The sequence below is a fragment of the Haliotis rufescens genome, unplaced genomic scaffold, assembly GCF_023055435.1.
Source record: "Haliotis rufescens isolate VD_foot unplaced genomic scaffold, xgHalRufe1.0.p SCAF_1, whole genome shotgun sequence".
Taxonomy (NCBI): domain Eukaryota; kingdom Metazoa; phylum Mollusca; class Gastropoda; order Lepetellida; family Haliotidae; genus Haliotis; species Haliotis rufescens.
The window spans coordinates 65,871,572-65,897,167 of NW_025963779.1; the positions used below are offsets into that span (position 1 = coordinate 65,871,572).

The 25,596-nt window shown below is 40.0% G+C and overlaps 2 protein-coding genes across 7 annotated transcripts in view; one reads left to right on the forward strand and one right to left on the reverse strand.

Moving 5' to 3' along the window:
• LOC124142375 (serine/threonine-protein kinase ATR-like) overlaps window positions 1-9,184 on the forward strand; it is a 75,209-nt gene extending 66,025 nt beyond the window's left edge. For all 6 annotated transcript variants that reach the window (XM_048399722.1, XM_048399725.1, XM_048399737.1 and 3 more), the window contains 11 exons: window positions 143-258; window positions 659-788; window positions 1,122-1,319; window positions 2,913-3,070; window positions 3,799-3,894; window positions 4,249-4,402; window positions 5,255-5,320; window positions 5,679-5,764; window positions 6,899-7,001; window positions 7,661-7,774; window positions 8,739-9,184. In XM_048399722.1, the coding sequence (XP_048255679.1) occupies window positions 143-258; window positions 659-788; window positions 1,122-1,319; window positions 2,913-3,070; window positions 3,799-3,894; window positions 4,249-4,402; window positions 5,255-5,320; window positions 5,679-5,764; window positions 6,899-7,001; window positions 7,661-7,774; window positions 8,739-8,798 (1,281 nt within the window). In that variant the 3' untranslated portion in view covers window positions 8,799-9,184. The remainder of the gene's footprint in view (window positions 1-142; window positions 259-658; window positions 789-1,121; window positions 1,320-2,912; window positions 3,071-3,798; window positions 3,895-4,248; window positions 4,403-5,254; window positions 5,321-5,678; window positions 5,765-6,898; window positions 7,002-7,660; window positions 7,775-8,738) is intronic.
• A 9,297-nt stretch (window positions 9,185-18,481) lies between these two features.
• On the reverse strand, window positions 18,482-23,823 carry LOC124142438 (acid-sensing ion channel 2-like). Its single transcript, XM_046510902.2, has 5 exons — window positions 23,314-23,823; window positions 21,093-21,174; window positions 20,353-20,471; window positions 19,876-19,971; window positions 18,482-19,383 (listed from the first exon to the last, which is right to left on the reverse strand). Exons 1-5 carry the CDS (start codon window positions 23,803-23,805, stop codon window positions 18,781-18,783), a joined length of 1,392 nt encoding a protein of 463 aa, XP_046366858.2. The 5' UTR covers window positions 23,806-23,823; the 3' UTR covers window positions 18,482-18,780.
• Window positions 23,824-25,596: the final 1,773 nt, after the last annotated feature.

The window sequence follows — 25,596 nt, forward strand, 5'->3', positions numbered from 1 at the left end:
AGGCCAATAAACTGGAATATTGCTGATTTCTGCACTAAACAACATTCACTCACTTTAGGAAAGTTTTAGCAGACTGTTTTGTTGAGTTGATCAGCCTAGTAGCTGACCAATATTGCAGATGTAAAGTATCTTCTTTTTCCAGGATGCGACTAGGCTGACGGAACGACTGCTGGAGTTGTGCGAGAAGAACTATGGGCAGTCCACCACACTGAGTATGTCCACACACTTCAAACCCCTGAAGAGACTCCTGGAGGACGAGTGAGTACTGCCAGTAGTCAAGTACAATGTACAGTGATCAGATGAATGAGTTATAGTAATGTTCAATGTGTTCCAAACAGAGGATTAATCATTGCTGCCTGTAGTTGTGTCCGATGTCACAGCACGAGGGAGTGAGTGAGGACTGCTGATAGTTGTATCTGATGTGTCACAGTGGGTCATATTGATAACAGCATCAAAATCCTGTTTGACAAAACAAACAGCACTCTTGTTAATATTTGTCAGCTGTGCAGATACCAAATAAAAAGAACTCCAATGATCAATCATATAGCCTTCCTATACAGCAGATAAAAGTGATTTAAGTTACCCATGTCTTACCACATTCCAAATTTTAGGAGTCCAAACTGAAAAGCTGGGTCAATTTGTTGAAATGTTATTGCAGTAACTTCAGCTCTATTCTGCTGCCACTGCAGTCCGCCATGACGGTCAAGCTGCCCAATGTCCTGGGCGTTGCTTCCAACCACAATGCCTTCCCAGACAAACAAGTCTACATCAAGGGCTTCGATGACACGGTGAGTCGACATTGTCTCTGAATTTTAACATATGTATTCATCTCACAACGTGCCTCCAGGTGTGGCCCTGGATCTCTGTTACCTTGCTCTTCCACGCTCCATCCAACCATGAGCAAACCTGTTTTGCTTTCTGAATTGACAACCTTTTTGGCCTTTTAGCTGAGTCAGGCCAAACTCACCCTCACTCGCTGTATGCTCAGCGTCTTGGATAGAACAAAAAGTGAGAAGTAAAAATCCCTCGTGTAGATGAAAACAGGATACAACCAGTTTCCTGCACATGGTACTGGATTTGAGTAGTTTATTTTAGCTCAATTTTGACATGTGCTTTTCCAGATTGAAATCCTGCCGTCACTCCAAAGACCCAAGAAGATCACCCTGATTGGCAGCGATGGCAAGTTCTACAACATGATGTGTAAACCAAAGGATGATCTCCGCAAGGACTGTAGGCTGATGGAATTCAACACCATTGTCAATAAGTTCCTCCGCAAGGATCCGGAATCAAGAAGAAGAAATCTTCACATCAGAACCTATGTAAGTGTTGGCTGAAATACCAGGCATCTTTCTCATTGTAAAGCATCTAGTACAACCAACATTTATGTATATATAACCTACCTTCACTTTGAAGTTAATTAATGTTTGTGGGTTTGTTTATGTTATGTTATTTTGGTAGATTTTATATATCTTTAATATCTTTATTTTCTGGGTTGTTTCAGTGCACATGTTATCTTATCCCATCATCTCTTTCCCTCACTAACTCATCAATCCCTGGGTATTCCTATGCTAGTCGTAAGAGGCAGCCACATGGATTGGGTGATCAGGTTCGGTGACTTGTTTGATTGCATGTCATTGTACCCAAATGGCGTGGATGGTTGCTCATAATATCAATCACTGGATTGTCTGATCTAGCTAATGGATTATTTACACTCACTCACACACTCACTCATTTACTCACCCATTCAATAATCCTGTGATCACTCCTCGTCTCATCTCACTCGTCCAGTCTCACTCACAAGATTCTCTCAATCATTCACTCACCCAATCATCTATTTCACTCACTCACTCACTCATCCAGTGATCTCTTCTCATCTCACTTTTCCAATCTCTGTCACTTCTCTCACTCACTCACTCACTCATCTAATCATCTCACTCACTCACTCACTCACTCACTCATCTAATTATCCCACTCACTCATCTAATCATCTCACTCACTCACTCTCTCATCTAATCATCTCACTCACTCACTCACTCATCTAATTATCTCACTCACTCATCTAATCATCTCACTCACTCACTCTCTCATCTAATCATCTCACTCACTCACTCACTCATCTAATCATCTCACTCACTCACTCTCTCATCTAATCATCTCACTCACTCACTCACTCATCTTATCATCTCACTCACTCATCTAATTATCTCACTCACTCATCTAATCATCTCACTCACTCACTCACTCACTCTCATCTAATCATCTCACTCACTCACTCATCTAATTATCTCACTCTCTCATCTAATCATCTCACTCACTCACTCACTCTCATCTAATCATCTCACTCACTCACTCATCTAATCATCTCACTCACTCATCTAATCCATTTCTGGTGTCCCCCGCTGTGATATTGCTGGAATATTGCTAAAAGCGGCGTAAAACAATACTCACTCACTCATCTAATCATCTCACTCACTCTCTCATCTAATCATCTCACTCACTCACTCTCTCATCTAATCATCTCACTCACTCACTCATCTAATCATCTCACTCACTCACTCACTCATCTAATTATCTCACTCACTCATCTAATCATCTCACTCACTCACTCATCTAATTATCTCACTCTCATTTAATCATCTCACTCACTCACTCTCTCATCTAATCATCTCACTCACTCACTCTCTCATCTAATCATCTCACTCATCTAATCATCTCACTCACTCATCTAATTATCTCACTCACTCATCTAATCATCTCACTCACTCTCTCATCTAATCATCTCACTCACTCACTCATCTAATTATCTCACTCTCATCTAATCATCTCACTCACTCACTCTCTCATCTAATCATCTCACTCACTCACTCTCTCATCTAATCATCTCTCTCACTGACTCCTGCTGCCCATTACAGACTGTGGTTCCCCTGAATGAGGAGTGTGGGCTGCTGGAGTGGGTGAACAACACGAGTGGGCTCCGCTTCATCCTGCTCAAGCTGTACCGGGAGAAGGGGATCTACGTCAACGGCAAGGAGCTCAAGACCATGATGCCCAGCATTCACGCCCCTCTGGAGTAAGTCCTGGACTCATGGGAAACAAATGTATGTTATTACAAATACATCATGCAGGATATGTTTGCAGGTCAAAGGTATCAGGTATGGTTGGCATTATATAATGAATGAATGTTGAGTACTGTTCAACTTTCTATCTCATCTGCAGCATGCAGGGCTCAATAGATACACTGGCCATCTTGAGAAGTGCTAGTGAAATTTAGTCGCGAGTGACAAACTGACGACTGTAAACTAGTGTTGTACATTGGCAGTTAGTGCATATATACCATGTCTGACCTTGGTAATGCTTTGACCACTGGGCTTGTGGTTTTCAAATTTGGGTTGTGGATTCTTTTCTTTACCAGACATATTGGCTAGTGTCTATCTTATTTACCAGACACAATCGCTTGTGTCTATCATATTTACCAGACATATTGGCTGGTGTCTATAATCTTGATGTTAAACCCCGTTTCACCTCACCTTAAAATGCTTTAATGTCTTGACGAAATAACATCTTCAATCAACTAACCATCTCTTAAAAACATCTTGGCTCCTTAAATATCCCAATGGCTGCATGGAAATTAACATGCAGTATATAACATTTGAGTCCTTTACAGCAATTGTGTGGTAGGTTTTGAGGGGTCACCATTGAACAAGACCCACTCCAACTGTGATACACACTGTTAACGTGATCGTGACCACGTCAGATGAAGTACAAAGACACAGTACCTGTAAACTCTTCTGTTTCCAGGACGAAGATGCAGATCTTCCGGGAGAAGCTGCTTCCCCGTCATCCTCCTGTGTTCAATGAGTGGTTCCTGCGGACATTCCCGGACCCAACATCCTGGTAAGCTTCTGTAGAAAACTGACACCTAGAAAGCAGCCCTATTTTGAGAATCAGATGTAAACCATGCTTGACGTAAGATCCCACTAAAATAAGTTTCAGGTGATTACAATGTGTAGGCTGTTTGACAATGTATTAGTGCCCTAACGGCATGGATCTTTTCTTGTTATCCTGGACCAGACGTCCGGGTGAGGGAATGAGGGATTACTGCTTATTTCAGCGTCAGCAATCCTTTCTGCGAGTAGCCATGGTGATTAGGATGGAATAGAGCAACATTCACGCTCTCTCGATCATGGGAAAGAAGCAGTTTTGCTGTTTTGTTTGAGAATGTGTGACTGTACACGCTTCATGTTTCAGGTACAATGCCCGTCTGGCCTACGCCCGCACGTCAGCTGTGATGAGCATGGTGGGATACATTCTGGGTCTCGGCGATCGACACGGGGAAAACATTCTGTACGACTCCACCACAGGGGACTGTGTGCACGTGGACTTTAACTGTCTCTTCAATAAGGTACACAGATAGAAATATGTGTTTGTTTTGATCAGAGGTGTCACAAGGCACTACAAGATGTAAAGGTTTGTCCTAAGGAATTAAGGTGTGTCAACTAACTCGATTAATTTCTCCAAGGCTGGAGATAAGAGGCAGTTGTAATTTAGAAAGGTCATTTTCATTGAGATTGTTAATACCCATTTCAATTTCAATTTCCAAGTGTATTTTTCTGTTTGGTTTGGACATATCATGCATATTGGCTAGTGTCTGTTTTATTTACATTGGCTACGCTGTTACCATGTCTTGCACTTGTCATTAAGGGACTAAAACAAGCTTGTTTCGCTCAGTCAGTACAGGGTGTCTGAGAGGGGTATTCATGTTAAACTGCGGCATGTAAACTCACACTATAAAACCGTCATTTTGTAACTTTTATTTTGTGGTTTCTTCCCCACAATGTTTTCTAAGTGTGCCTGCAAGGCCCAGGGGAAGAACTTTAATCATGTCATTACTATTTTGATCATGTCATTATCATTCAAATATAAGGAAATTTGATCCCTGATGTGTGACATTATATATATATGTACACATGACTTGTATAGTTTCTCCATGACAAGGACAGCCTACAAATCTTCATTCTGCATCGATGCAGTCAATGTCATTGCACAAATTCTTTCATTTATCTGTTCAGATAGTTTACGAGATGGTCTTGAAAGACAATATAAAGCATGTTACTTTGCCTGAACATTATTATGCTGACTTGAAATAACATGCACATTTGACAGAAAAGAGATATTTGTTTATCAGTATCCATGGTGATTTAAGTCTTGTAGATGGAGAAAATATTTTAATGTTCATACTGTCATGTTTTGTCAGGGTGAGACGTTTGAGTGGCCAGAGCGAGTGCCCTTCCGCTTGACTCACAACATGGTCGGTGCTCTGGTGAGAACAGCTTTCTGTACTGGTATTGCTTATTATTGTAATGAATAGTAAATCTTAACATTCCATGAAGCTCTTAGCTGTAAACTCCCAATAGCCAAACACCAACCCTAATAGTATGTTTTTGTTAACTGGGAACTGGTAAAGTTCTACGTTTGGTTGTAACAATTAAATACTTGCTGAATATAGTTGGTACAAATAATTGTATTGCATGGCTGGAACAACTCAGGAGTTGTCTCTAGTTATATGTGATGTTTAATGAGCCAGCTGGTCTGGTGGCTTTCCAGATTTAACTTGTCCTTTAAGACACATCCAATGAATGTCTTACGCTGGTAATTATCAAACATGGAACTCTTGACAGGGTCCGATGGGGGTGGAGGGGATCTTCCGACAGGCATGTGAGGTGACGCTGCGAGTGATGAGGAACCAGATGGACCCTCTCATGAGGTTGGACTCTAGCTGTTTCTGCACAAATTCATATTTAGGGACATTTTTAGCTCACCTGGCTGAAAGTCAAGTGATATCTCATTTTCACCCACAAGGCCTGAAACTTTGCATGGATAATCTCAACTATTATTTCTCCAAAATAAACAGCACCCAGAATTCTGATTTATTTTTAAAATAGGGGCCATGGCGACCATATTGAAAATGTCATATATGTTTATTGGTTGCAAATATGTTGTCGACCCAATATCATGGTAGGTAACCCTAAGATACCACATACAACCATTGCCGCCATGGTGAATGTGTAATTTTAGCCCTCTGGCCAGTGAAGTATGTAACAGTGTATAACTGAACATGGTGTCTGTTAGATAGACCCTTCTGTTATTTCTTTTTGCTTATTTTCTTTCACCTATGCAGAGCTCCAGATAAGCTTTTGGTGTTTGTGGGTACTTTACCCATGTATTTTAAAATCATTGGGTATCAGTAATTCTGTCTGGGTATTCAAATTTCTGTTACCCACTGGTTTTTACACATGTGGGTATTTAATTTAAATATTTAAAAACACTATTCATCTGGTACCTGCAAACTGGTGTCGTGTAGGTTCGAGAGCTTCATAGGACTAAAAAATACCACAAGAAAGTGTGATGGCAAATGATCATGATGTAACTGTCATCGTGGAGTTTGGCAAGGTTGACGGAATGCCCGTTTATAATTTCAAAATAAGTTGCTGATTTGCTAATCGAATACTCAGGGTTACTTCACAATATTTTGATGATACGCACAAGTTTTATTTTTGTAGCGTATCTGTAATGTTCGTTGCGTATTTGATACGCTTGGATTTTATTTTACTGCGTATTTCTGCATTTCTGATGCGTATTTTACGCAGATACGCAGCTTATCTGGAGCTCTGCCAGATCATTCTGACCTGTGTAGGTGAGCTACAGAACTATGCTGCTCTATTTTTGTAACCAGTCAAACAATACGTTATTTGATTTATGAGCTAAACTAGATATCTAAAGTAAACATTTTCAAGAAAATGTGTCTTTTCTAAAACCAACTTGGATGTTGTTGTTGTGCTGCACCTAGATTCTTTTCCTCATGTCCTAGTTGTGACTGATGTTGTATTCCTTGTGTCAGCATCCTGAAGCCCTTCATCTACGACCCCTTGGTCGAATGGAGCAAGCCTGCCAGGGGTCAAAGGTCAAATCCAACTGAATCGGGAGAAATCTCCAATGAGCAGGTTAGTTTCTCTCAGGGATGACCAATAAATAAAGATTATTATACGAGCATGTGTGTCATACTGGTTTTATGAATCGAGTGTCAGAATTCTTGTATTTCCGAGCGAGAGCTCAGGTAGTGCATGTATTCTTACACAAGTTTAGTAAAATCAGTATGACACACATGAATGTGTAATAATTTCTTTATTACCCATTATTCGTAATCCTTTTGAGCACCCATTTACTGATCAACACCGCTGTCTTAGAATACCACAATTTGTCGAATGACGTCAACAATCTTCAGCTATGAAGTCGTTTCTAGTGTGACGTCATTCCGTCCTTACGTCACAATGAATTTGAATGACGTCAACAATTCCTTCCGGATGACGGAAACAATAAACTGTTGCACGAGAAGTGAATTTGCACTAGTGCACAGTCGATTTTTATGAAGTCGGTAAGTTCTAACCCTGTGGGTAATAAATCATAGTATGTCAACATACTGATGTAGTAGTGGCCCCTCCAATGTGATTGAAAGATATTTAGTGTGACATTCATGGAATCAAGTAGATGGTAGGGTTGTTTCAAGATCAGAAATAACTTGTCAGTATTTGTCTTGAAGAACACAAGGCTGTGACAGTCTTTACAGGAGAGCTTATGACAGATTCTGTGCCATTTGTTCCAGGCCATGAATCATGTCCAGAACATTGAACATCGCCTGAAGGGAATCCTGAAGAACAAGACGAAACCAAGAGGGCTGCCCCTTTCCATCGAGGGACACGTCAACTATCTCATTAAGGTATGCTTGAGAAATGTTGAGTCAGATGGTGATAACAGGGTAGAGTAGATCCCCATTAAGAGATGACTGAAATTACAACTGGATGATGCCAGGGTGGGACACAGCCACTAGTCTGTTCATGTGGGACTAGTGAGGGACTACTTGTGTTCTTCCACAAGAGGAAGAAGGATAGGTCTTCACCAACCCATGCTTACCATAAAAGGCGATTATACTTGTCATAAGAGGTGACTAACAGGATCGGGTGGTCAGGCTCGCCGACTTGGTTGATGCATGTCATCGATCCCAATTGCGTGGATCCATGCTCATGATATCAATCACTTGATTGTCTGGTCCAGACTCAATTATTTACAGACCGCCGTCATGTAGCTGGAATATTGCTGAGTGCGGAGTTAAACAACAAACAAAGAAACTGGCCTTAACTGAACTGGTGACCAGTTGGAAATGAACAATGGTGTCTGCTATGTGGGACCTTCCTTTTTTACCCTCAAATCTTTACCAGCACAGCTAAATGATGTGGCTCGTAAATAATCAAGTCATCTTGACAAGACAATCCAGTGATTGATATGAGCAACGATCCACGTTATAGGGGTACGATGACACAATGAGACAAGTCACCAAGCATCACCAACCATTCCCCCTCTGACCATCATAGGTTGCTGGGGACCTATTCTAACCGGAAATCCCCTTGGGGTGCACACAACCCTATGAAACATAGATTGTTGTATCAGATGCATGTTTCTGATATTAAATAGAGGTAGGGTAGAGTTAGTATTCATTGAATTTTTGACAATGATAGCTATAGTTTGATTTCTGATATCTGTGTCGCCTGTTTAAAAACTAACTCGCGGAACTCAAGAGGGATCAATTCTAACCTGGAGTCCTCACAGTGATACATGCAAGACTATGAACCTAAATTGTTGTATGAGATGCATGTTTCTGATACTCATCATACTTTCGTTGCCAGGAAGCCACAGATGAGAAGAACTTGAGTCAAATGTACATTGGTTGGGCAGCCTATCTGTAGAGGTCAAGAGGTCACCCTGAACAAGTGGGCACTGGTCAAAAGTGCCTCCGCGACTGGTAGATGCTGGTTTGGACCAGATTTCTCCTTACAGTTTTGTTAATTTATGCACATTTCACACATCATAAAAAAATCATCAGTTAATAAGGATATTAGAATTTGTTTATTCTGTTTTCTTTCTAAATAATTATTAATTTGTTATTGGATTTTTGAAAAGATGAAAAGTTTTCAGCTGTCATTTTCTGACTTAATTTAGTGATGAGTTACATGACTTGAGTGACTGCCACCCTGTTAGTTATGCTGAAGCATGTTGCATTTGTGTTCATATTGTTTTCCAAGAATATAACTTTTCCCTACTAAAGGAAACATTAAAACCTTGGTATATGAAAGACTTGTCTTGTTTTTGTTTTTTACATATTCATCTAAACTTCTTTCAGTGGCATTTAGAAGTTGGTGTGATCAAGTAAGACGAGTTCTATGGATGAACAACGTCTTTATTACAATTAGTGCGACGTTTAGGTGTAGATCCTAACACCTTTATCAAGCAAGTGACTTGTTCATCCATAGAACTCGTCTTACTTCATATTCATCTAAAGACAAAACAAAACAAGAACAGTCGGATGTTAGTCCCAGTATTAAGTTGATCACTAAACTCATGTGTCTAACAACATGGGTTGTTCAATTATGAGTGCTGAGATGAGAGTCTAATGCATAAAGTACACTTGCCCTAGAAGTGAAGGCAACCGACCTACAGTGCCCTTATCGTCAGGGAAGTTATAAGGATTCTCTGCTCTTGGTTATCAACTGTTCCAAGAATGTTGAAGACTCAGCTGCTGTCGCACTTTTGTCACAAAGCTTTTGATAGTTTGTTAAATGGATGATTAGGTCATGAGATTTCAGAACAGCCATTATGATCAATCCACCAAGATTCATAACACCACCGACCACAAGAAATGGGTTTTTATTAAATATTTGTCTGTACACAATAGAGCAAAAAAGACTAAAGTAATTTACCAATTGACAATAATGCCGTGATTTGCCTTGCACTTGTGTTAGATGTTTGACCAAAGTTGTCTTGATGTGTTCGACCACAGACTCTTGACAGGTCATGTACCTGCTGACGTTGGCAGTGCATGTTTGATTGACTTAAGGAACCATTATTCCTCTGTCTTAAGTATTAAATATAAATGATCAATATATATATACACAGAATTCCTTTTGAAGGACTTATGCATGAAATGTGTTTTAATTAATTTTATGGTTTCTGTCTGGGTGTTCAACATAATTGCTTTGAATTCTTAATTAACTTTGTACAGAAGTCAACACTTGGATGTTCAACAAACAAACTATGAATGATTTGCAGATCATTGTGATGTCACAATCAAGTGACATATTACCAATCTCTGCTTCCCCTTGGAAAAAAATGACATGGTGCCATATTTTTCAAATTAAAAAAAATTAGATTTGAACATTATTTAGGGACTGGTCATTAATTATAGGGAGGAGTGAGTCATGAAATTTCTTGACATGTATTGGTGGGGGGTGTCTGCGGGATATGATACAGTCTGAAGACCAAACTACTCCCCTATTATAAAGGTGAAGAAATACATATTGTGTGTGTTAAAGAAATACATATTGTGTGTGTTAAAGAAATACATATTGCTTTGTCTCTAGTTGGTGATGGAGAGCCAAAGACTCCTATATCTATTTTGTACTTCCCTCAGAAAGTGAACAATATTTAATGCAGGTTTTTCAACATTATGATTTATGTATTTATGCACCTCATCATATATTTATTAACGGAGATTTCTTATGATTATAGAAAAGTTTTTTTGTACTATTGTTTTATTGGCATAGCACACAGGCTTGAAACTTGGTACATATATAATCATGATAATTAGGGTATGGGAGGGAAGGGGGTGTGGAGGCAGAAAAGTTAACCTGGGTCAAGCCGGATTGGGCAGATTTTATTAATTGACTTCCACCAGTCCTGCATTTACTTAAACTGATCTCCCAAATGGACTCTGGCTGCAGATGATGATCGTAGGAAAGAAAGCATTCAGTCCAGGAGGTTGTCTGCTCGCATACAGATACTGTCATACAACATTATTTGTGTGCAGATTTTGACTCTAGTGAAGGCCAAATCAGAAACCGAACTCCAAGTTTCAGAATGCCTAAGCCAGAATCACATATCCAAGCCTGTCCTTATGCTTGTACCGGTAGGGGCGGTCGGGTAGCCTTGTGGTTAAAAGCAATCGCTCGTCACGCCAAAGGCCTGGGTTCGATTCCCAACATTGGTACAATGTGTGAAGCCCATTTCTGGTGTCCCCCGCCGTGATATTGCTGGAATTTTGCTAAAAGCGGCGTAAAATCATACTCACTCACTGACTTGTATCGGTATATTCAGTATCCTACAAGAGTTACCTCATTCCCTGTCTTTGAGACTGTACCTTGTTATTGTCGTAAGAGGCGACTAACGCAATCGGGTGGTGAGGCTCGCTGACTTGGTTGATGCATGTCTTTGATCCCAATTGCGTGGATCGATGCTCATGATATCAATCACTGGATTGTCTGGTCCAGTCTGGATTATTTACAGACCGCAGTTATATTGCTGGAATATTGCTGAGTGTAAGTTTAATATCACTTATTTGACCAAGGTAAAAAAAAAATAAGGGGGAGTTTTTCGTAAAATCCTAAATATATCCTTCATGTTTTCGTTTCATTGCTACAACAAAGGATGTTATGACTACCATTTCAAAAACACAGAAAGACAGGAACTTTCAAAAACACATAGACGGGAAATAAGAATAATGAATAATGTTTCGAGAAAGCAACTGTTATTATATATTCCCTAGGCATTAATGTTTGCTATTTATGGGATATTTGCAAAAAAAATCAAATGTTTCATCATGTATATTTGCTTGTTTGATGAATTATTTTTTTAATTTTTAACTCTGATATTTAACCGCTCGTCCCCGTCCCATTTGATTTTAGATTTAAACATGTATTATTTGCTCTTCAGCTTGTATTTATTTGTAGATTAATTTCATGATAAACTAAAGACAAAATAACTGACACGAATATGACCCAAAAAAAGTATAGGGGAAGCTCAGCGATTCAACAACATTGATACACTGGGTAAGGTAGATTGTACACTACAGGCTTATACAAAGGGAAACCACTCCCATCTTGAGTATAAACTAAGATTAGCTGCCCTTGATTTATCGAAAAGGTCACGGACGTTACAAATCGCTTGCGGGACGACTTAGGTTTATATCCTTCTCTTGTTTAGCGAAAAGGTATGTTGTTTCACATTTCTTTCAGTATTGAGTCGGATGGGAATATTCCTTTTAGCTATCAACACGATAGTTACGTGTTTAACTATGGTAATTAACGATATTTCTGACGTTAAATCTGTGGTGCGTTCTTCATGTTGTTAAAGTGTCGATTCCAATGATACGAGGCAATGTTTGAACGTAAAGCAGATTATTTATGTGAAACAGCCTTGCACGCCATTTTGTCAAGTTTATTCAGGGACTACAACGATCTTAGCTACTTAAGATTGGTCCGGACCAATTGTAAGTTTCGATTGTAGCTTACAATGATCTTAGTCTACAATCGCTTTGTGCAAGTGGATGACGATTGTAGCCGAAGCCTAAGATCGCGATCTTAAGGATTTACAATAATTGTAGCGCTAAGATCGCTTTGTGCAAGTGGACCCAGATCTTAGTTCTCTCTACCGCTTAACAAAAATCTGAGATCATCCCATTACGGGTCATATCAGACCGACCTCCAGCGAACTTTGACCGACCAATGGAATGACCAATCAGAATTCAGCTTCTTGTGCTTTACGGCACTAATTTCAAACTGGTGACCACGCTTCGAAGCTTATTTTGATTTAAATTCGATTTAAAATTTGAAACCTGAACAAAAAACATTGTGAATTGCTAATAGATAGTCCAGATTGTATGGATTCAGTCGTTAAACCCGTAACTGTCGTTCGGAATACCCCGTGTTAAAGTTTTCGAGTTTGCATGATTAGAAATCACATTCCGACTGTCACTTGCATGATCTGGTAAGCGACGCTCTGATTGGTTGGATGAAAGGTCGTTCTGACGTGACCCACAATGGGATGTCCTCAGATCTTTGTTTAGCGGTAGCGAGAACTAAGGTCTGATTTTAATGAGAATGCACCGCAGGGTAGACCGACCAAGTCACGTCAAAATAGTTCATAATTATATTAACCTACTTGTCATATCATTCATTTATTTAATCTATCACATTTCACAATGTCTGAAATATGTATTCCATTTGATTTTATCATTTTTTATCTATAGATTAAAACTTCACTAGACACTATTTCCCGCAATGTTATTGAAAATAAAATTCTCGGACACACTTCGACAACGGGTCCTTATCGAACATGTCAAACAGCAAAATAAAGCAAATCTTTGAATATATTATTCAAAGTAATAAAATCAACAAAAATATATCTAAAAGTTGCCAAACTGACATCTAAGTTATTATTTTTTCGTGCGATCGCGTGTAATCGTAAGTCAAATGACATCTCGTCTTTCGTCGCCTCGATTTCTCGGCTCGGGCACGAAGTCTTTAATGCCAAAATATATGCATCATAAATCTTTGTCACAGCTCGTAACCTAGCACTATGCATCCATAAAGTTCCATATGTTTAATATAGATCGCGATTTCATGCTTAAAACGTTCAGAAAAACAACCAGATAATGTCCTTGATAAATGTTGGCTTCATCTATCACAAAAGAGTCTCTGGGAACTTGTGTCACAGCAGTAATCTTCTGGTTGGCTGGTGTTGCCAAAATAGCAGAGGATTTCATGCATTTCAACCCATGACATGAATATTGTTATATTGCCATTTGTGCACAAGCTAAGTGCCAGGGATATTATAAAATGTTCTTGAAAAATTGAGTTATATTACTGTTGTTACTCCAGGATATTTGTTTTCATAGGACAAAATTCAAGTAAAAACAATGTGAGAGGGTTTTGTTTGTTTTTTTAAATTGGCCTGCCTCACTTTTGAAATGAGTTTGAAATCCGTAAACCAAGAAATAAAAAAAAGTGTCGCCTTAATAAACTAACAACCTGCGTTCTCCTGTATAGTAATGATATGCACTGTTTAGAAATTTCAAGGCTGATGTTTATTATTCAACCTCAGTTAAATGTGACACGTTCATTCTACTTATAATTGACTCAAACACTTTAAGAACATATTCAGTGAATTAATCTTAAAATAAAATAGAAAATATTTCTCAATAACGCCTAAACCCCAAACATATCAAATACCTACACATACCAACAAATCAAAATTTGTCTGAGACCTGCATCACTTCGGGCTTTCCTCCCACATTAAGCTGACACGCCGTGATAAAACTGGAATAACGTTAAAAGCAGCGTTTAACCCAACTCTCTCACTCATTTGATGACCCCAGTATGACTGCTTAACGTGTGATGTGGTGTCAAATGATTTAATAATAAACGTCTCTTCAGCATTATTTGAAACCTACAACGTCAAAAGCGCGTTTACTTGCTATACATGCTTTACAACACCAACATTAGCCCATAAGGAAGGTATCACAGATCCAACATTAAACGAACAAGAAACTAAAAAATAAACCTAAACATATATGCTGTGTCATAAGGGTATTGAATGTATATTTATTGATCAATATCATTACCATCACCAATCACTGCAAAGTACATAAATGTATTTGTGTTACGTTGGTATAATGTGTACAGTGCTGTCATGCAACATACTTCATGTTTTCACGCTATTTACTGTCTACTCAACGTTTCTGCGTAATATCCTTTACTGGAGGTAACACGTGAAAACACTTACGTTTTATTTAATGTCAAACGTGAATACGTTTGATGGTGCAATGCCACATTCATTTGTAAGAGTGGGATTATCAAATAGCAATTATCAGTTCTAATGTCCTCTGTAAACAATATCTGCATTAACACTTAAAAGAATATATATGTTTTCATTGTTTGGTCAGGGATAAGCTAATCGTTCACGACTGCCAATCTATGTGGAGAGTTGTGTCCCTCATACAGTAGGTTGCCCCGACATAGCTGCCACCTCTTGTTTGGAACCCTGATATTGATTTTTTTAAACTTTTTCTGATTTGACGACCGCCTCCGTGGTCTAGTGGTAGAGCGTCCGCCCGGAGAGCGGAAGGTCCGGGGTTCGATCCCCGACCGCGTCATACCAAAAGACGTTAAAAGATGGTACTTGTTGTTACCCTGTCTGGCGCTCGGCATTAAGGGGCTAAAACAAGGACTGGTCGGCTCGGAGTCAGTATACTCTGTCTGAGTAGGGTATTCATGTTAAACTGCGGCATGGTATCTCAGTGTGCTAGCACTATAAATCGGCATCAGTCCGGACTAGTACAAGCAGCCACACGTACATGCACGTCGCTATATAAGTGCAATAATCTTGGACGCGACGTTAAACCCCATTTCACCTCACCTCTGATTTGACTATCGGTATGCGAGAATGGTCTTCTCATATTTTAGCACGGAAAGGTAGGCATGGAATTGCAAAGGTGAAAACTACACTTTGATATAGGCTAGTAGACACACTTTCGTCGGGAATATGATCACTTATGTGAGTGTGTTTTTGTACCCTTACGGAGTAGAACAGGCCCACTTCAGATTAGTGTGAGAAGTGGCGAGACTGTTGATTTCTGTACCCTGAACACACATTACAAAGTAGAACCTTTTCTTGGCCATGATGATCTTACCTCAAAATGTGTACCTGGAAATGATGGATGTACATATGTTACTAAATGTTTCCAAAATATTAATAAATCTGCAACTCCTGTTACTGGCGAAAACATGAATTCAATTCCTGATGAGACCTCTTTTTACAAATCCTTCCAATTCATTCCATTTTCTACATAAAGCATTTCTCATTTTTAACGTGAATAAACTAAGGTCAGAACAAAGTATATGGCTTAAAAAGGTATACCCACACGCAAAAGAAACGCAAGTCGAGTATGCAGTATACATGTTATTTATTTTCAACAGTAAAGACAAGAAATACTGACAAAGATTGACAAAAAATTGACTGAAGACAGTTTAATGGATTAAAAGGCAGATGACATAATTGGTTTTTTTCAAATGTTAAGGGCTTACACAGTTTCGGGTCAATACCCAAAATGTCAGTCAATTATATATACCTGGTGTGACCACCATTAGCATTGATCACTGCCACACATCTCCTGTACATTTAGTGGATTTGTGAAGGCCCTAGGGATCCTCCTGCACACATCCAGAGCAGCTCTGCGTAGTTCATCGGCAGTTGTAGGGACGCCTTTGAACCTCCCACAAGCGTTCGATGGGGTTCAGATCAGGGCTGGGGGCTGGCCACGGTAGAACACTGATGTGTTGTTGCAGAAAGGCCATGGTAGCTCTGGCAACATGGGGAAGAGCGTTGTCCTGCTGGAAAATGTGTTGTTGATGTGCAAAAAAAATGGAACAACGTGGGGTCTGATCACTTGGTCGATATACCGCTGAGCAGTGACGCCGTGTCCCCGACCTTGACCAACATTCAGAAAGCACATGGGTCCAAGTCTCGTATTAGGTCCAATCCCTGCCCATATCATGACGCAAGGTCCACCCCATGGATCCCTTTCCACAACGTTTCTGTCAGCGAAACGATCACCTCGACGCCGCCAAATTCTGACTCTTCCGTCTGCATGGGAGACACAAAAGCGACTTTCGTCAGAGATGACCCGCCTCCACTCATGATGACGCCAATTGTGATGACCCTGTGCCCACTGAAGTCGTGCTTGTCGATGCCGTGGTTGGAGAACAGGACGAAGTGCTGGTCGGCGACTTCTGAGGTTGTTGGAACGGAGACGTCGGATCACAGTGTCCCTGCTTATGTGTCGATTATGTGTTTCTTTGGTCTGTCGAGCACTTTCACTTGCAGTTAGGAACGCATGTCGCTGGTGTTGACGGGTAATCTGCCGATCTTGTCGAGATGTGGTGACCCTAGGACGACCGCTCCGAAGAAGGTCATCTGTGGTGTGTGTAGCATTGTATCGATGCAGGAGACGGTAAATTGTGGTTATGTTAACGTTGAAATGACGGGCAACATCTTGGACAGACTCTCCAGCTTCCAAACGTCCGATAGCCTGGATTCTCTGAATTTGAGTTAGGCGTGGCATTGTTGACCAAGGATTGGTAGGTCCAAGAATCGGCCACAGTATTATACCCACTTCAGTTCGTGACAGTTCGTGCGTTTTCGATTTCGCGAGAAAGGGGTGCATGATACCCTAATATTCATTGAAATGGTACGTTTTGACGATTCGAAGGGGGATTATGTTGTGGCGCAGTCCGTCCGTCTGTCCGTCCCACAGAGGGTACTAAGCTTGTGAAATCAAATCCTCCTACAGTTTCCAGAGAATATCCCTGAAACTCTACACACAAGATGTCGACATGTTGATGATACGCACATCGCAGTCCCGTTTGATTTCGACAAATTGTGACAGAGTTACTGCCCCTGTTTTACGGAGCTTCATTTGCCTAATTGTGAGAGAGGGTACTAAGCTTGTGAAATCAACCCCTCCTCCAGCTTTTAGAGAATATCCCTGACACTACACACAAGATGTCGACATGTTGATGATACGCATATCGCAGCCCCGTTTCATTTCGACTAATTTTGACAGAGTTACTGCCCCTGTTTTACGGAGCTTCATTTGCCTAATTGTGAGAGAGGGTACTAAGCTTGTGAAATCAACTCCTCCTCCAGCTTTTAGAGAATTTCCCTGACACTCTATACACAAGATGTCGACATGTTGATGATACGCATATCGCAGTCCCGTTTCATTTCGACATATTTTGACAGAGTTACTGCCCCTGTTTTACGGAGCTTCATAAAATCTACTCCTCAAGTTTCCAGAGAATATCACAATATCTAACTATAACTATAACTATAGTTAGTTTCCTTGTATAAGGCTTTTGTGGGTGAGCTACATCCTTATGGCATTAGCATTCAGACTGGATTACTCCCAACAAAATGTTCTGCACAATTTGTTTCAAATGCAGTCCCATCTACTGTTGTTTTTTCATAAAATATAAAGTTGTTAAAAAAGTTCACGTGGGGGATGTTGTGCTCTCAGAGCACTCTTGTTTATGTTGCGTTTTTACTCGGGGCTTCCAAAATGCAACCAAAATGCAAATTGGAAATTATGAGTACATCTTCAAATTTCTGCCACTCTTGCCACCTACGCATGTATGCATGTGAGGTAGACTCCAGATTTAGACATTCATGTAACAATGTTCAAAGTTTTTAAAATGCACTTTTCTGATATTAGATAATACCCTATATTTAATAAAAGTAACCTTTCTTATCAATAATGTATTATAATTGATGCATTTAAACAAGTTTCAATTAAAGTTTCAGTAATATTTGTATTATTACACTGAAATCAAGACCATAGAAGAAAGGTTCTAATATACTGTGATCTGAATAAGCCACAGAAATACAACATCCTACAACATGAAGGTCAAATCTTGCGACAAAAGTTGCCACACACCTGATAAAAAAAACAACGTTCAGCATACTGTAAACTTGCTTTACAAAAGTATAATGAATATCAAAATAGTACATGCAGAAATGGCTAAGTAATGAAAAACCTACATTATTGTTATGGTGCAATTCCAGTCTTCAAAAATACTTCCAGACTTTGATGTTAATAAAGACAACATCTTAAACAATTGTCCTAACCTACCCCACAACGATGCTACTTTAAAAAATTGATCAGTGTCATTCATTTCATTAAAGGTCTCAGCTACGTATTATCCGAGAACGAAATAAACAATTGTCGAAATAAGCAATTTCATTGATTAGGAAATTAACCATCTGCAGTCAAATAAAAATAGTCATACAAATTATTCATGTACATGTACATTGATGTTTTCCATTCAGATTATCCATGCTTTATTTGGCGTTATCGCCGATGTCAATCCTACGAACTTTGTTCTTTTCAAACACCGCCGAGAAGACAGAAAGAAACATGAAATCAAACACTTCCAACACTGTCAGTAGGCTGGCACCAAGCATCAGTCCCAATGCTCCGCCTATGTCACAAAATAAATCCAGGATTTCATACCCCAGCTGCTTTTCCATGTGTTCATAGATCATAGAACTGAAATACATCTCCAGAATGACGAGATTCTTCCGCCAGTACTCTTCAGTCTTACCCTTGGCCTTGGTGTACTCAGTAATGTAGTTCCTGGACAGTGGAGAGCTGGAGTGTTGGGTGGTGAACCTGGTATAGCTACATGGTTCAGGACATCCAGCTTCACACCCAGTGTCTGTCTGCAGATATTTCTTTTTAGCTGGGGCGAAACATTCATGGTACTCTTGGGGCTTGCAGAATGCAAAATCCTTGTTTGGATTTGACATGTCCCTGCAGTTGCACATGCTGAGGATGAAATCCATCTGGCACTCCTGTCTGCATGAATGTCGGGAATAGTTTCCCGTTAGATACTTCAGAGGCTTCTTGCCACAGCCACCTACACCCTCCTTTGCTGTTACCCTCTGTCATAATACAGAAATAACACCATGCAATGTAGCTTCAGGTTATCATATCAGGTATTCATTGTGACTGTTCCTTTAGTATACCATCTTAACTTTGCACTAGAAATTTAAATATAATTCTTTTGAAAACTATAATTGCACAACAACCAGGCACCATTCTAACAACTTCATACCGTATATATATTCCAGGTTGTTCCTGGTCCAGGCTGACAAATGCAATTGAATGTACTTTTCTAAATGACTGTTAACCTTCTTAATAATTATAGATGTCGTTGATAGAAAAAAGCACACCGCGTATAGTCCTTGTCGTGAGTTATCCTACTTGTTACTGTCATACGGAAATCACTGACAATATAGTAGTAATTAACAACACTGAATTCAGATACCCGAAACACCCGGTACTTGCGATTTTTTTCTGGAGAAAAGTGGCAATTTTGACTGTTTTTAATTATCAATTATCATTTCCCATAATTAACAGAACATGAAACTGACCTTCACTCCTATACCCACGAAGTGCTGGAAGCCGGGAGCTACAGCTATGCCCATCTCAGACATGATTGGGGTCACCTCCGGACCGTGTACAGCGATCTTGAGGTCATAACAAATAGAAATTAGCACTAGAAATAACCGATCAGATCATGGCCATACATGGAAAGATTTCAAATGCGGTAAGGAGAGGGCGCTTATTTAGTCAGTCACGTTATGTAGCACAAGCAGCTTCCCTGTTTTGAGATGGCTGCTTTCTGGTAGCGTTAACAGCAGCTGTCAACGTGAATAATATCAGTTATGTTAGCAGTTTCACAATAACCATCATTCGTTCTGATATCCACATATCCACGGAGCAACCAAAGTGCTGTGGAGGTTATGTTGAGTTACTGTGTAGCCCAACGACGACAATTCAATACGGCACTGTGTATGTGTGTGTGTGTGGGGGGGGGGGGGGGGGGGGGGGGGGGCATAAACATTCACCATGAAACCGGTTCCAAGGTACCCGTCACGGCTCCGAGTGTATTCCTCTTCCTGGACATTCAGCAAGAGGCGCAGCCCATGGGCACGTCCGGAGTTCCGAGCACGCAGAGAACCATTGACTGCAACAGAAAGCACGTGTGAGAGTTTTGAAAGAGAAAGATTAGTTCAGTTGAAGACATATTGGGCATCTTTGAAATCCAATCTGTTAAAAATGCTCCTCATATTTTCCTCGAGATAGGGCCACATTTGCATTAAATAAACGAGCTCACCTAGAAATGCTTGTATGATTTACGGTTATAAACATAAAATACTCAAATCTGCATTCATTATGAATTTCAGGTTTAATAATCTTTGTTACCACTTCATTCACATAAAAATGTTGTGTTTAGATATTTTCAATTAATTCAATCTGCATATTTATGCCAAAGTACATTTCATTGTCAGGAAGCCTTTAGGCTGGTTTATCATGAGCAACATAAGTAAAGACTTGAAGCCAAATATTGATGGCCCCTACCTTCAAATGTAAGAATGTTGCTGACATTATGGAAAACGAAGCAAATCAACTACTTGTCATCATTTGCAAGAACAGGCAATTCAAGTTTTAACCTCCTTGGTCCTGAGCATTCACTCGTCAAGAGGAATCTCCACTGCGAAAAAGCCACCATCACTTACTACCACACTAGTCTTTAGTTCAGGTGACTTTAAAGTGAAGCAGGCATGTGTAAATATGTTCAACTTACCATTGTATGTAAAACATGTACCCATATCAGTTTCCTTGTAGATAAAGTCGTCTTGTCCACAGGGCGCTGACTCCCAGTTACACTGAATGAAAGCATGTTCGAATATGGTTGACATGAAAAAATCATGATATTTACATAACCTTTACACCCCTTTTGCTGGTTACACGTGGGGTTTTTCAATAAGTAGTAAAAGTCAGAAATTCCTTTCCTTTTTTAAAGCATAAATTACAACGTTATTGCGCTTTATTTGTTGAGTGGTAAAAGCCAGAAATTCTTTCGGAAATGTCGAAGTGTATTTTTGTTTCACATTCCAATGTTACCCTTTTACTGATTTGGCTATTCAATACATAATATTTTTGTATTGGGAAGTTTACGCTATATACGGCTTGTCTCATTGGATAAGACACTCTGGTCACCAGACCGTTTACAAGAGACTAATCACATTTTGATCTTCAGACGTTTTTTTTACGAGACTGCTTGAAACGACGTAAACACTGATTGACTACTTCAACTTTGCTGTGGCGCCTCGGGGATTCCCCAGCAAGAAGAAATACATAAGGGTTGTTTCTTATCATTGAACCATGTTAATTATGAACTCCGCCTTTCCACATATATAGGAAACAGTCAAGAGTGTTAAGCTGTTCAGCCGTTGTCGAATATCCCGGCTATGACCAATCCTAGTAAAAAAATAAAGCAGATTCGATCTCTGTCTACACTAACAGTGACCGTCACCAACACTCTACAACTATCTATAAATTTACGTCAGTATTTACACAAACTACAGTCGTACTTACTTTACTTTGCCTAGTTCAAGCGAGATGAAAGCCAGCGAGTCGTGGACATCGCACACACGTCAATATGTTTCGTGCTCTGCACATTGCAAAATAATCATGCAATCGTAGGGTTGACAGCAGTTTCATGCATTGAGTTGGGCTCGGTTGACTTCCATGTGTTACAGGTTCTACTACACTAAATCTGATGAGTCAGTTCATCCTGATTGAGTTTATGTTTAGAAATCTGGCATCTGTGATTGAATACTTTTGTGTAAGAGTTTTTATGTTTTTTTACAGTGCTTCCGCCCAGTAATTGAACCTTACCATGTATTTTTCAATATTTAATGCTGTCATTTTCAACTTGATGACTTTTGCTTAAATGTGATCACAGATATTTTCAAGCAGATGTCATTTGGTGAAAAAAGGGGTGTTTCTCTTCCTGTACTCGGAAAAGGAGCGGGCCAAAAATAGGCAAAATTTGTGTTATTAGTGGAGCTTTAAGGGGAATTGTGCACACATGTACATGTAGCAGGGCGTGGAGTCATCCCACAGAAAACATCCTTACCTTGTCAGCTTGCTGACGGGGTTAACCTCTTTGGTCATGTGGACAAGGCGTCCGACCTCGGATCAGAAGGTCCGTGGTTCGAATCCCATCACGGGACACGGAAATTTTATGGCCGCTACTGCCGTTGAATTCCTTGTTCCTTACGTTACTATAGGCGTATATTGTTTTTTTTAAACCTTTATAAGGCCAAATTTCATTTGCTGACTGGAAATAAATAAACATCCCCACTACACTGACAAGTATTGTAACCTGTGAAGTATTGACGATGATCTTTGGGGTAAAAGGTGGCCTTATCAGATCGTGTGCCTCGATTCTTGTTACAAGATTCCATTAAATACAAGCAAAAATACATTTAATTAAATATATAATGAAACATGAATTTGTATTTTACAAAAATATTAGCTCAAATGTTATAATGATGACGTTTGATGTGGGCAACTGATTTACAACATTGTCAGTGTCACCACGTTCCCATCCATAATATTCGTCATCCATAGAGGTCGAAGTGTCCGTCATCTGAACTAGCAATGTCAGGCATAATAATAATTCAGATTGGTTGTTGGAAGGTTGGTTGTTTTTCGCCGCACTCAGCAATATTCCAGCTATATGACTGCGGTCTGTAAATAATCGAGTCTGGACCAGACAATCCAGTGATTGATATCATGAGCATCGATCCACGCAATTGCGATACGATGACATGCATCAACCAAGTCAGCGAGCCTGACCACCCGATCCCGTTAGTCCCCTCTTACGACACGCATAGTCGCCTTTTATGGCAAGCATGGGTTTCTGATGACCTATTCTACCCCGGATCTTCACGGGTCTTATAACTCAGAACACAGTTGGAAGCTTCAGTAGAAAGTTTGTAATACTGCTTACATACCTTGGCAACAGTTCTTTCAATGGAGTGTGAAAGGTTAAGTCGGTAATGGCCATCAGAATAATCCGCAGGTGTGTCATCAAAACTGGCCTTAGCTGGGGACAGTTGGTCCTTGATATCAGTAAATTGAAACAATCCGTAAATAATATCTTCCATTCCAATAGTCGTTAGTGATGATTTTAGGTATAAATTGTTATTGCAGATAGTGAGGGAAGGAAAAGGGAGTGTTTTGTCTAGGACATTGTCCACCCTTACGTTGACGGGAACCGATAGATATAACCATATTTGGTTGTTGATGTTGAAAGCCGTGAATGCTAATGCGCCACAGAGGACGAAGAGCCAGACTCCACGTCTCACAATATTTGAGTTGTCGTCACATATTTGAGGGAGTCCCTGTGCATTCACCACCTCGTGAAACGGTTTTTTGCGTCTTATTGCCATAGCCGACAACGTCAACGTGTTCCGTTTGGTTTTGATATCAGCCTCAGACCTCATATACAAACCACCTGACAGTGAAACGCGTCACAATATACTGTAGCTTCATGATTAGACAGCAAGAATGCGCAAAAGAAATCGATCAACCACTGAATGTAATGAATCGCTGAACAAACACACGAAGAGCGTGTTCATTGAGTCAGCTTCTGTCATTAATATGTTTGATCTCGGCTGTATGTTATTATCCCCCACCACGAAGTGGAAGGGGGATATAGCAATGGGTGCTGTCATTCCGTCCGTCCGTCCGTCACGTTTTGTTTCCGAAGCAGAACTAAAAACACATGAGAGATATCTTAATTAAACTTAGCACAAAGACAGGTCGTGTGGTGAACTGGTACCTTTTGACAGTTTGGGAATTTTGAATAACATTATTTTTCGAGTTTCCATGGCAACGACTTTGACGTAGACCCAACTGACAGAGTCATTACCATAGATCAATGGTAAGTGAGTTTTGTTTTACGCCATTAAAGCCTTTAAATGTAAAATAACAAACTGCATCCCCATGTAAAGTGATGACATGGTCTGTTGAAAGGTTTACAAGGTTGATTGTCTGTTATTTATCCTCAGTCTAAAGCGACACTTTTATCCTGCTTAGAATTGACACGAACACTTCAAGAAAACATTTAGTGAATTTGACATAACAAACTAATTCTCAAAATCACCAAGACAAATATGCTGTTTGCCACGCCTTATCTATGTTTACTTGTCGCAATAACAAGGAATGCTTTATTGACTGACTAATCACATGACACAAAAGGAGTCGATGGTTCTCTGAAGCCAAATCGTAAAGGTTCGAGGGGCAATCAATTTCGTATCCCTCTCACGTAGGGTTTGTGGTTGGTTGGTTGGTTGGTTTGTTGTTGAACGCCGCACTCAGCAATATCCCAGCTATATGACGGCGGTCTGTAAATAATCGAGTCTGGACCAGGCAATCCAGTGATTAATATCATGGTCATCGATCCACGCAATTGGGATTGATGACATGCATCAACCAAGTCAGCTAGCCTGACCACCCGATCCCGTTAGTCGCCTTTTACGACAAGCATAGTCACCTTTTACGGCAAGCATGGGTTGCTGAAGACCTATTCTACCCCGGAATCTTCACGGGTCCTGTCACGTAGGGAGCAGAATAGGTCCAAAGTACGGCGGATTGAGGGATAACATTTCAATGACAAGGATGTGAGGAAAATAAATCAAAAGCTCTGCCATTATGTTTGTATAAATGAGTGAGTGAGTGAGTTTTAACACCGCTTTTAACAGTATTCCAGTTATATCAGCTTATATCAGAAGTGATGCAGGTCTCTAATGTTTACACTTTCGGTGAAACCCACGAGGACGGGTATGGTGCTTACAAACCTAGAAACATAATAGGGGTGAACCGGGCTTCAAACCTACAATCAAAGGTTTCTGGCGTGTCCAAGGGACTCATCTCTGCTCAGCGAATTAATTATATATTGCGGCTCCTTAGACGACTGGGCCACCCGTGCCCCCATGTGTGTATAAGGTAGTTACGAGATCAATAAGTCTTCCTCACAAAGTATTGCTGTGATCACCTTCATAATTACTTATCCTACACCACTTGGTACATGGCTATGACATTGAAAGGATACAATGCTGTACATTAGTACAACGCTTCCAGGGAAAGGTGTTTATGAAAAATCAATGTATCAGCACAAAAGATATTTGCCTTGTCTCTAAAATCAATTTAACACAGGGAGTGTCTATTCGTTGTTTCGAACCTGTCCCATTACGGTTGTCAAACTAACTCTGTTAAAATTGGATTACAAACAT